Source organism: Mauremys reevesii, linkage group 1 (genome assembly GCF_016161935.1).
Source record: "Mauremys reevesii isolate NIE-2019 linkage group 1, ASM1616193v1, whole genome shotgun sequence".
Taxonomy (NCBI): Eukaryota; Metazoa; Chordata; order Testudines; family Geoemydidae; genus Mauremys; species Mauremys reevesii.
In genome coordinates this window covers 33,121,589-33,134,448 of record NC_052623.1, presented here as the reverse complement: position 1 = coordinate 33,134,448, position 12,860 = coordinate 33,121,589, and the positions used below count along the sequence as shown (strand labels likewise).

At 38.4% G+C, this 12,860-nt stretch overlaps 1 protein-coding gene across 5 annotated transcripts in view; it reads left to right on the top strand.

Moving 5' to 3' along the window:
- Positions 1-12,860, top strand: part of MRE11 (MRE11 homolog, double strand break repair nuclease) — a 62,030-nt gene that overhangs the window by 26,804 nt on the left and 22,366 nt on the right. For all 5 annotated transcript variants that reach the window (XR_005600451.1, XR_005600450.1, XM_039544765.1 and 2 more), the window contains exons 13-17: positions 505-678; positions 3,024-3,086; positions 6,000-6,225; positions 7,649-7,732; positions 11,893-11,951. Coding sequence is in view for 3 of the 5 variants with exons in the window: in XM_039544765.1 (XP_039400699.1) it covers positions 505-678; positions 3,024-3,086; positions 6,000-6,225; positions 7,649-7,732; positions 11,893-11,951 (606 nt within the window). In the remaining 2 variants the exon portion in view is untranslated. The remainder of the gene's footprint in view (positions 1-504; positions 679-3,023; positions 3,087-5,999; positions 6,226-7,648; positions 7,733-11,892; positions 11,952-12,860) is intronic.

Below are 12,860 nucleotides of genomic sequence, written 5' to 3'. Positions count from 1 at the left end.
TTTCAGTGGTTAAATTTTTTCTTTTCATGTTATACAGACACAAGAGTGCTGCTAAAATATTGTTTTGGTAACAGACAGTACTTCACACATTTGAGGTACAAAAACAAATGTAAATTTAGTTTAGTTCATTTTAGTCCTGAAAGAAATCCAGTAAGATTAGAATTATCACTTCCTCCATTTAAATGATTCACGTGTGAGATGTATTTTACTCTTTTCTTCCATTACTAATCATAATGCTTTTTAGCCTAATTGATCCTTCATTTGTTTTACATAACACATTAATCCTTTAATGCTAAAAGGTTCTTGACTAGAAAGAATCATCTGTTAGCTTTTCCTGATGTTATCCAATTCTTTGACTAATAGCTTAAAATATTTTGTATATTTCTCTTTTCTGAAAAATAATATGACTGTAATACTCTGGGATAAATATTGCTGTTCGAGGGAAGTTTTTTGTTTGTTTTTTTTTAACCTTCTCCCCCCTCCCTCCCTTTCTGTCTCTTAAAGAAAGTACAGCTTTCACTCTTGACTGAAAGAGGAATGGGTGAAGCAGTGCAGGAATTTGTTGACAAAGAAGAGAAAGATGCTATCGAAGAGTTGGTGAAATTTCAATTAGAGAAAACTCAGAGGTTTCTTAAGGAACGTCACACCGATGCAGAGGAGGCAAAAATAGATGAGGAGGTTAGTACTGAATTACGCTCAGTCCTTCTGGTTAGGAGCAGCCTAGTTTGTAGCTCAAGATTGTCGTTTATTGACAGCTTTGTGGGTGTTTTGAAGCTTGCACAACACCTGCCTCTAGCCAGTCCCCTCAGTGCTTCACATTCATGAACACACACAAAAATTAAATATATATCTTAGAAGCTGCTTAATCTCTTTTTAAAATTGTATCTTGTAGTTTGATATGTTGCTTCCTACTCCATCTTAGTGGAATATTTTAATTGTTCGTAATAGGCTCTTATGTGTACACAATCTGTCAGTTTTTAAGGATATGTGGCCTACAACTTAAGCTCTGCGCAAACTCTGACTGAGATAACATACATACTGGCAAGTATTGGTAGATGCAAATGTTTAGTTTGCCTTTAAGACTTGGGACCAAATTGACCACTGTTGTTTATCAATAGTCTTTGGATTGCACTTGCTCATGCCATTGGTTAAAACAGTAGCAGCTTGATGCCTAATTTGAATTTAAACTTTTTACTGTAAACAGAGCAGTGGGTCTAGATGCATATTCTGTGATGCCAGTTTTTTCTTTCCATTTCTTCCTTTCTCTCTTTCACCTCCTACTTACCTTCACTTTTATTTTTCCTCTTTATTCCTGACCTCTACCCATGCTTTCTCTGGGGTCTATTGTATTTCTTCATATCCCACTACCTCTCGTTGCTCTATTGCCCATTCTCTGTCACTTTTACACTTTGCACCTCTTGTGACAGTTGAGCTTACAGACTTACTTCTTACAGTTGAGTTCACAATTCAAATATGTAAAAGTTCATAAGATGTGACAATAACATATAAGAATAAATGTTGCTAGGAAAAGGTAGGAAAGGAAGACAGAATAACTGAATTAGCCTTAACAAAAAAGGCTAAGTTGATATGATTTAAAGACTGTCTTAAAATTATGCTTGCTAACAACAGGAGATGTGGAGCCAGAAGTTAATGAGCCAAAACTGGTATGCCACATATTAGCCCTAATTAGTAAATAGAATAACAAGTGGGTGGGCAGTTCTACCCTTTTTGGATCCTTAAACGAAAGAGATTTTGTGGGGAACAAAAAAAGAAAAACATGAGGGAAAAACAAACAGAAGCTACTGCAACTGAGTTTCACCAGCATCGCTGCTACCGCCTCCGTTTTCTGGAACCCCACGCTTTCGTTATCATGGTCCTGAAAGGTGTCCTGACCAAAACAGGACAAAGAAAGAGGGACTTAGATGACGACATCACCCCTGCCAGCTCCAGCTGAAAGCTAAACACCGTGTGGAATAACAATTATTACTATCTTTAACATTCTAAAAGACTGTCAAACAATAGGGCTTTTTTCTTTCTAAAAACAGCCTACAGCTAAAGGGAACTAGAACAAGAGATGCTTTTAAAATGGAAGCCTTATTGAATACTTTAAATTTCAGTTACTTTAACTGCTTTCCCTTCTTTGTTGTGTCTTTAATAAAAAGGTAAAGGGATTTTTAATAGTGTGATTTCCATGGTGCTAAACAAGCTGAGGTCTCTCTATAATTAAGCCCCAGACCTTGTTTAACATTGTTTAATGTTAGATAGTGACTGTTATGTTAAACCTTTTGCCGGTATATTCCATCTAAAGTAACGCATCTCCTTTCCTTTGTACCCCATATCAAGCACATTTTCAGCCAGTGCTGAGCTTTACTGCATTGACTCACATCCCATGAAATGTGAGATTCATGGGCTGCAGTGTTGGCCTCCCTTCCTCCCAGGGCCGTTGAACATGTTGTTAGCCATCCTTTGTTCTCCTGCTAGTTTAGATCTAATGTGAGAATAGCACCAGCCCCATGATTTTTTCTGCAGATGCATGTTGCTGGTATGCTCTAATATCTAATGATGCCAGTAAGCAGTAGTGGTGCTGCAGACCTACTTCAGCCCTGAATCTCTGGTGGTGATTTCTTTTTACTAGGAGTGGACTAGATCAAATTATTCTACATTACTTAATGATTTTTTACTTTGCTTCTAAAAAGAGGTCTCTCTATATCTCTTGTGTATTCTGGACTCATCCTTTTACAAACATATCTCAAATGTATTGTTTGTACCTGCTAATGTAGTTGTTGCTCTTTACAGTCAGCAAAGCCTTCCTGGCAAAGTGTTGAATAGTGATGCCATTCTATTTCTGTTCAAAACCAATCCGGTAAAAGAACAGACATTCAATTGATGTCTCTAAAAATCTAAGTTCACCTCACCTCTAAGCTATTAAAACAGGAACACTGTTCTTGGAATTTTTGTGTCTTCAGCTATTGTACAGTCCAGACTATTAATTTGGTTTTATATTTTATATTACTGTGATCTAGGTGCGAAAATTTAGGGAGGCCAGAAAAGAGAATATTGAAGAGGAGGAAGAAGAAGTTCGTGAGGTAATTCCCTTAAAACACAAATGTAGGGCGTAGAATGTGTGTCGGTATTGATGTTGCATAAGTGGAGCACTGTCTTCTTCTATTAGTGCATAATAGAATAAATAATAGATACATTCTGTATCACCCAGGCCTAATTGTTCAAGAAGAATGAGAGAATCCTATGGCAAATTTTATTGATTTCTGTGAAAGAGAGAGATTCCACAAGGAATCTTGTGTTGGATGCAGAATTGCAAATCACCTGAAAATATCCTTATATGTGATACGCCCTCAAAGTCATAGCATGCTTCTGGTTTAAAACTCAAACAAAAAACATTCTGAATCTGGATGTCCAGTTTACAGTTCACATTAGATTACAAATAACAAATTTTGTTGTTTTTCTCTACATTATAAAGTTACTACAGTTTATTTTAAAAAGGTAAAAATCCCAGATTATATCACTGTTCAGCTGGGTAAAAACAAACCATTTCTTTGTAGAAGAGACAAGAATGCGTCAGTAAATTGTATAATAACTAAGCAACTATCAATAATTATGCAAATTGTAAAGACATTCAAACATAAATATCTACTTTGCTATGTATAATTTGCTTATGTGGACTCTCTTCCTGGTATATAATTGTGGGATATAATCCCATGCATAAAACCTATATTAAGACTCCTCATAAGTGAAGTCCCAGAATCTATTAAATCAGTGGTTCTCGAACTTTTGTACTAGTGACCCCTTTCACATAGCAAGCCTCTGAGTGAGATCCCCTTCCCCCTTATAAATTAAAAACATTTTATATATTTAACACCATTATAAATGCTGGAGGCAACGTGGGGTTTGGGGTGGAGGCTGACAGCTTGCGACTCCCCCGGAATAACCGTGTGACCCCCTGAGGGGTCCCGACCTCCAGTTTGAGAACCCCTATATTAAATTGACCTTTATTTAAGTGGTTTTGCAATTATTAGGGATTTTTTGTTTGACAAAAGGATATCAGGTTTCTGTTCTGTTTTTTGGCTGCACTTTAGTGCTGTATATCTAGGGAGACACATTGAAGCACAGAATGTACAGTATTCAAAAGTCTAGAGTGAAGTATTTAACAGTCTGTTTATGCAGGGTATATCTATGAGACAGAGCACAAAAGGAATGGCCTAACTGGAGCCACTGCCCAGTCATCCATATGTCTGGTATCATTTGGGAGACAGCACACCAAAAAAACAACAACCTTGGATCCATACGATTTAGACAAGCAATTGCAAATTTCCAACCCAAAGTTAGCAGTGCCTGAGCAGTCCCAGCAGCAGTGAATTAATGTCCCTGTTGATGAACTACATGTCAGAGAGACATCTGAATCTAATGTTCACAGTGTTGGTAGCCAGGTTGGTCCCAGAATATTAATAATTTAAAAAAAAAAAACAGGTAGATTTCCTGATTATTATTTTTTCTTTCAGCGTGTGAGAGCATGTGATGGGTTTGGGTTGGGTTTTTCTGAGGTGGTCCATTCTGGAGTATGGGAAGTGAAGGGGAGAGTTTCTCAATTTTTCTTCAGTCCTTCTGCAGAGATGTTCAGAATCTAATGTCCATTTATCTATAAGAAGGAAAATAATGTCTACTTGAGCAATATATATTCAGGTTCACCACCGTAGAATTAGATGTGATTGGCAACCTCTGGGCTTGTCAAAATCAGCACTTGGTTTGCAGCAAGCTGGGGTGTAAATCTCCACACTAGGCTGTCATGCGCAAAAAGTTCCCTAGTGTGTGCTTTGATCTATCCTGCTTTGAAACAGGAGTGAAGGGCACTAAAAGTTCCCCAGTGCAAGGCGATAGCGTCCACACAGATACTTTAGTGTGTGGCAGGCTAGCGTGGGGTAGATTTATACCCCAGCTTGCCGTGAACTAAAGCTTTCGTGTAGACAAGTCCTTTCAATGAGCAGTGCTGAACTCTAGCTGTAAAGGTGTGTTACAGTTAGTGAGGTGAAAACTACAAATACTGCCTAGTCAGGATGCCCCTTTTACCTCATATGGTTCAAATTAATAGCGTAGATGGGAAGTTAGCTATGTCCTTACGCCCTGGACTATCTCTGGATCAAATTTTCAAAACTGCCTAAATGATTTAGGGTCCTAAGTCCCATTGAAAGTCATAAGGGACTTAAAGTCCGTTAATTATAAGAACAATAATAATAGCACCTATGTTTTCTGTATGGTTAAACTGTGATTTTAAGTTCATGTCTAATCTACAAATGGGAATATGGACAGGATCTAGTGGAAATCTAGAAATGCCAAATTCACTTCCAGCCTGGTTCTTCTCATTTAATGACTTCAGTGGATTTACGTTGGTGAAAAGAGAATTGAACCCTTAATCTTTTTAAGAAAAAGAAAATGTTAAGTCTGCTTATTCATAAAGCCCATTAATCTTTATACCAGATGGAAGTTCCCTTTCTTTGTATCTTTACCTCACTTCTCCTCCCAACAGTTTTTTCTCTTATTTGTTTTTTAAATCACAGTCCTTGGGTTGTAGAAACTGCTCAGTTGTTTAGATACTTCCCCCTTTTCTTTTATTAAGCCTTAATGACCCATCTTTCAGAAGCAGTTTTTGCTAAGTTAATGGAAAAATGTGCATATTGCCTCTTGGAGAAAGCTGTTTTCTCTATTGTAGGTTGGCTGCCTTTTTAGTCCATTTCACAATTTGTTATAACACAGTCGTTTTTTCAGACTTCTTTGAATGGGAGTGAAGCATTTTATAAACAATCTTGACTTAGTATACAAATTGGGTCTGCATCAAAATGACTAGAAGAGACAATCTGTTTTCTGACTGACTTACATTACCATTGAAGTTGGCCCTAAATCTGAGTTCTTATAAACACGTCACCCTATGGTTTCAACTGTGGTGCATTTTACTGTTAAAATTAAATATTCTGTATCATTTCTTTCAGGCTATGACCAGGGCTAGAGCTCACAGATCTCATGAGGCTGCTCTTGCCTCTGGTTCTAGTGATGATGATCTTATGGATATGGGAACGTCAGAACAAAAAACCAATGATGATTCAGATGCTGGCACCTCTGCATCATTCAGCAGAGGAAGAGGTCGAGGAAGGGGTCAGGCAAGAGGTGGAAGAGGGCAAATCTCAACATCAAGAGGAGCCTCTCGAAGAGGAAGAGGTCCGTAGTTTCTTACATTCCTTGTGTTGCAATTATTAGCAATTTCCCCCTTTTTTTTTTTTTTTTTTAAACAAGGCCTTTTCTGTGATGCTCCCATGAAATGCCCTGTTGGCTTGTTGTTTAATCAGATTCCCGATGTTGTAATCTTTTTATTGCCAGCATTTTTGGCACCAGTAGCTGCAGTAACTTGCCACCTTACAAAGATTATGTTGAAATACCATGTTCCTATGCTGCAGTAGTTATAGCATTGTCTCCTGGGGAAGCCCTATGCACAGAGGTATATATCTATTCTTATGTACTAATATTAGGCAATACCTCTGCTGGCTAGTGTTTGTATTATGATAGCTTCCAATGTGGGCTAGGTGCTGTCCATGTGTAGAAGGTAGTCTCTTCCCACAAGGGCTTATGAAACAAGTAGTCCTTCCTAAGGCTTGTCTTAATCGGGGAAATGGGGAGGACTTTTTTTAAACCAAAAATATCAAACCACCTCCTGGTCTGGTTGTAATTGATTGCACCCTTTTAATGAATTACACTCCTTGTTAAGGCCTTCAGTTTTTTTTTTTTTTTTTTAAAGTATCCAATTCTGCAGATGGATCAGCTAGCCAAGACTCCCATTGACTTCAATGGGTTCAGCATGTTTGTAGGGGGACTAGCAGATCTGACAGCACGATCAGGGCCTATGAATTCAAATTAAAACTGGGTACTTCAAAAATAAATTGGTTATGGAAACCACTGATGGGGAAAATGTGCCCAATGTACTGTCAAGAAAGGGAATACGTTTTTGGCCATGTGATAGACACTATGTCAGAAGCTAAATCATGCTCCCATTTTTATCCACTTTCTAGTCTGAAGAGTATGAACTGTGATAAAGATTAGTGTTTTTTATTAAATTTCTTACTCAGCCCTCAAATATTCTTGTTGTTTATTGGTATCAATCACTGTAGTGTGTTCTGTAGGCTCTTCCTTATAAACCATTAAAGAAGAAATGAAAATGGGCTATAAATATTACTGAATTGGTATTCCACTGAAAAAAAGCAGTGTAGCTGGGGGTAGCATTGATGTGGCTCAGGCTAGCCACCTGAGTACATACACAGAGTTTCTGGGGGTGGGGGTTGTAGCCTAAGCCGCCCCCAATGCTGTCCCCTCAGTACAAACCCGCCTGGACACCCTGGGTATGTATTCAGGTAGCTAGCCAGAGCTGCTACCTGTGCTATCGCCAGCTACACTGATATTTTCTGCTCTCTAGTTCATGCAGAGCTAGTAAGCGTCTGTCTTCCTGATCTGGGAAGCACTTTCTTGGCTACAATGTAGACATACCCTTAGTTGTGGATCTTTTGATGCTTGTTTTTTAGAATTTCATAATTAACAGAAAAAATGCAAAGAGGGCTAAATATTGATTTTTGTGTATGTATTATCCCTACAGGAAACACTACCCAAGAACAGTCTAATAGCAGTAGAAGTTACAAGCCTGTGTCTACTCCTACCAAGAATATGTCCATCGTAGATGGTATGTTCAGAATAGTGTGTTGTTTTCACATGCCCTCTAAAATTGCTGTCACTTTGCAGAATGATGTAGAGCAGTGTTTCTCAAAGTCGGGCCGCCGCTTGTTCAGGGAAAGCCCCTGGCAGTCCAGGCCGGTTTGTTTACCTGCCGCATCTGCAGGTTCGGCCGATCATGACTCCCACTGGCTGTGGTTTGCCGCCCCAAGCCAATGGGGGCTGCGGGAAGCGATGCAGGCCGAGGGATGTGCTGGCCACCACTTCCTCCCACCCCCATTGGCCTGGAGCGGTGAACTGTGGCAAGTGGGAGCCACGATCAGCCAAACTCACAGAAGCGGCAGGTAAACAAACCGGCCCAGACCGCCAGGGGCTTTCCCTGAACAAGTGGCGGACCAGCTTTGAGAAGCACTGATGTAGAGCATGTGATGGGTTTGGGTTGGGTTTGCAGAATGATGCCATAATGCAGTTAAGAAGTTTATGATGCAACCTTTATTTCCAGTAGATAACTCAACCATCACTTGGAGCTTCATTTGGCTGTTATTAAGTAGGGAGGTAAACTGTTAGCGAGGTTTAGTCCAGCTGACTTCTTTTCCTACCGCATCTCTTACCTATCATTTTAAGAAGATTAATTAATGGGGTTAATTGGTCTGCCTCTCTCTACTTTAACAGCTCGTGAGTTCAGGTTGTTTCAAGAACTTCCGCCTCCAGATGCAAAATGCATCCAGAAGAGTGTCTTTGTTGAAGCTCACAAATTGTGTGGCCCAAACTGATTGACTAGTTCTGGATTTGTGATGAAGCCTTCTCTTAGAGAAGGGGACAAGGCTGGCATGGGGTGAGAGGTGTTTATTCAGGTCATAGTGAGTGAAACAAAAGACTGAGAGAGTGAGCATAACACAAGTAATTTTGGAATCCAGAAATACAATTGCCACTAGTACCAGTGAGTGCAAATAAGTAACACAGTTAAGCACTAACACTAAGCAACAACTTTTGCACCATAAGAATTTTTTGTAGAGCTCATGATAGATAAAATGGTATGTTTAGAGACCTTGAGCCAGATCCTGCTCTCTGTTGCATCAGTGTAAATCTGGAGTGACTCGATTTAAGAAAATATTAAACTTAGATTTACTCAGTGTCATTCAGATCATCACTGGGACACTTAGAAATGAAGTGCTATAAAATACATTTTTCAATTGCAGTTTTAAAAAATTTCTGTCTCAGGATCTCTGAAATTATTACACTGGGTTAGTAATCTTCAAAATCTCATTAAAAAGTTTGGGTTCCTATAAAAAGATCAATTTAAAATTGCAGACTGTCTGGCTTCTTTATGCAGATGTTAGTTTTTAAAGTCATCTTTTAAAATACACCGGACCTTCACTAATGCGGGATTTGGGATCCATGCGCGGTACCACGTTAACGCAGGCACCCTGTTACAGCAGGGACTGCATTAAAATGATTTGCAATTAAAGTAATTAAATTTGGGATCCATGGCCACGATCGCGTTATATGCGAATTCGCGCTATATAGAAGGTTCATTAGCGCCTGTCCTTATAAAACTTGTTGCACAACCTCTGCATTTTGGAAGTATATTGGATTTATATTGGATTTTTTACATATATTAATAAAAACATTATTTTCAGTTTTCCCTTGTACTGCCCCTCTTGTGCTCACTTTATTATAAGTATTCAGTTGGAGTATATCATGTGGAACAGAAAAATTAATACCAGACATTCTGGCCTATTATTACCTTTGTGCACACGAATGCAAATGAACCACTGTAGTCTCCAAAATTCCCACTTTCAAAGTCTCTCTTAATTCAAGAATGTTTAATTCAATGATATTTGAAGATTAGCTGTGAAAAGAAGCGGCTGATAATTCATTAAAATATCTAAGTAACCTTTGTCTCATCAGTATCACTGCCCAAATAAAGGCTCATTTCATTGTTTGAGCATCACTCAGAAATGAACTGCATTTTATAGGCTTAGCTTAGCACAAAGTGAACCTATTTGTTTTATTTGAAATTACTACGGATTTCCATTTTTAATTTAAAACAGGACCACAGCACAAGTGGGGTTTTTTATGAAATCCTTTAGAATTTGCACAGTCTTCAGTATTGTATTGCATTATATTCAATAACAGCTGTGCCCCCAATCCTGCAAGCTGATCCATAGGACTGGGTCCTAATAGCTACACAGTCCTAACGAAGTCAGTGGGGCTCTCCATTATCATGGGCTTGCATGAGTGCATCACACTGTAGGATCAAGGCCTATATTTCTTCTGAATCGCTGTCACAACTTGTGCATGTTTGAGTAATTTAGTCTAAAACTAATGTTTTTCGGAAATATTTTTTTAAAACTCCTATTTTGCAGACACATTAGACTACTTTTTATTGGCCAAGCAGTGCATGCTGAAAATCTTTTAATAAACATCTAAATTTCTTGTGAAAGTTATACATGCTCTTGAGTAAAACGTATGACTGATTTTCGAAGTTGGTCATGTCAAAAATGGAAAATTTTAATTCTTTGCAGACTTGAAGTGATCTGTGCAAACCTACAAAATGCTCTTCATATTTATAAAACTATTTTAAATGGTTTTTTTTTTCTATTGTGATTTTAATGTGGACCTTTAATTAGTGAATTAATGCTCATTGGCGCCTCACCAGACTAAGTGCTGAAAATGTAATTTCTCTTGAAGTAACTGTACAACAGTGATAAAAAACTCTAACTTTTAGTAACAAGACATTTTCATGACTGTCTGATTTTTACTTTAGATAATTGGAACACCTGTAGAGGTCTGGCTCTGAGGAGGTCAAATTAAATTGTTAAATTAGAAATACAGTAGGAGAACAGCTGATGATAAAATGTCCTGCTGGCATGCATCGCATAAGTACAGGCTATTTTAATTCTGGTGTATCTCACTGTGGCAAATGGTTTTCAGGGAGCCACTGGAATACCGGGCCTTACTGGAGATTTAGCTTATCAACATTGCACAGAAATTAAGAAACTTGCTTTTGCCACAGAGCCAAAGCGTTGTCCAAAATCACACATGACTTTTCTTGATGGAGCCAGTGTATTCAAATCCAGTTTAAAAGGCTGATTTGTGGCAACTTTTGAGAATTTAAAACTGTAATGGATGCACTTAAAGACAGTTGTTTCTTGATTTGAAAATGAATCTGCCTATGAGTTGGGAATCCAAGCATGCACTTTGGCTAATAAGTTTTTCAGAACAAAGCATTATTCATGTAGCAGTGCCGAATCCCTTCAAAACCTGACAACTGTACCAGTGAGGCACTGCTCGCAGATATCTGTAAAAGAACACAGCTGTGTTTTCTATTTGCAGTTTAAACAAGGCCAGGTTTATCATATCCAATGTAAAAGGTAGCAAGGCAAATTAACCACAGTTCAGTGAAAGTGACTAAGAAGTAATAATTTGTTTTATGAGGTAGGTTTTGCATTTGTTTGATAAATAGAAAAATGTTTCTCTTCTTTACAGAAAAGAAACCTCATACAATAAGTACCATTAAGAAATCAACATTTTTTCGCAATTAACACATCACAGTATCAGAGAGAACAGACAAGACCTGCAGTATAAGTACTGTATAGGAAGACACTGCAGCATCTGTTTATCTAGGCTCTTTCCGCATGAGCACCTTGTTGTCTCAGATACCACACTGGGTGGGGCAGAGGGAAACCAATGATTATTTCAGTTTTGTTGATTTGTGCTACAAGAATTAGAATAAAACTCTTAATTACTGAAAACATGACTTAAAATGAAGCAAAAATGTATTATCCAGAAAAATTGGATTTCTCAAATTGTAATGTTAATATTAAGCGACATGAACTAAATGTTAAAGTTTGTATTTGTGAATGTTTTATGTAACCAGTAGGATTATACTTTCCCCAGCTAGAATAGGAAACTATCGGTTTTGCCTCCACTAACTATCTTGGCAAAGGCACAGCTCTATTTTATCTGGAATGTTGTGGGAGAAATCATAAAAAGTAAACTATAGTAAGTCTGTGTACCATGCCTTTTTATTTATACTTTGTAGTAAAATACATTTCAGCCAAGATGTGAAGGTGAGACCCTTGTGTGATATGATGTGATCAGATAATGAAATGTGGTTATTTCAAGTACGTTCCATATGATATGTTCTCATCTGTTTTATTTTAGCCTTTAAAGCTGCCCGACAACAGCCCTCTCGGAATTCATCTGCTAAGAATTACTCAGAGGTGAGAAGCTATTTTGCATATGTGTAAAGTTGTAATACTACTGTGTTGTGTCTAGCACTCTGAGGCCATGTCTACGTTACAAGCTTATGTCGTCTCAAGTTACATCGGCATACAGCCACTGCAGTTAGTACATCACTTGTGTGCATGCTTACTTGGCTCCTTGTGTCGGCGGTACACGTACTGACCAGGAGTGCTTGTATCGATGCAGTGCACCATGGGTAGGTATCCCACTGTGCAACGTAGCAGTGCACTGTCTTTTAGGAAGTTTTGGCAAGGCATGATGGAGCTGAAACAAGTCACGCATGGGTAACTGGGAGCATGGAATCAACTTCCTAGTTTGGAACTCTCTCTATCCCATAATGTCATTGTGGGACAGCTGCTGCAGGACATTTGGTTGACATAAATAACCCAGAGTCTACACGCATTGATCTAAGTACATCGACTGTGACTCTATGCCACTCGGGGAGGTGGTATTAAGTTGGCGTAATGGAGCACTTGCATTGTTAGGAGCCAAACTTAAGGGTACACATATACAAAGCTACGTCGACCTGTGTAGTGTAGACCAGCTCTGATTAACTGCCCTTTTCAAAATAAAGGCAAAATATACTAATTAAGGCACAAATATATTTCTTTACTACGCCATGTATAGCCAATGTGTGAGATTCATGGAAGGCCAGCGGACAAATATTGTGGCTGAACTGATTTGAGAACTTGAAAAGGAAAAGAAAATGGGTCAATTTGCAAGTCAATAATTTGGACACCTTGATAACAGTTGTAAGCCTAGAGAGAGTCTCAGTCTGCCAGTCACCTAGCAGACTATACGATTCAAGCCAGTAAAGCACTTAAGTACATAGTTAAGGTTAAGGATGTGAGTAGTCCCTATGAAGTTTTTTTTGTTTTATCCAGGTT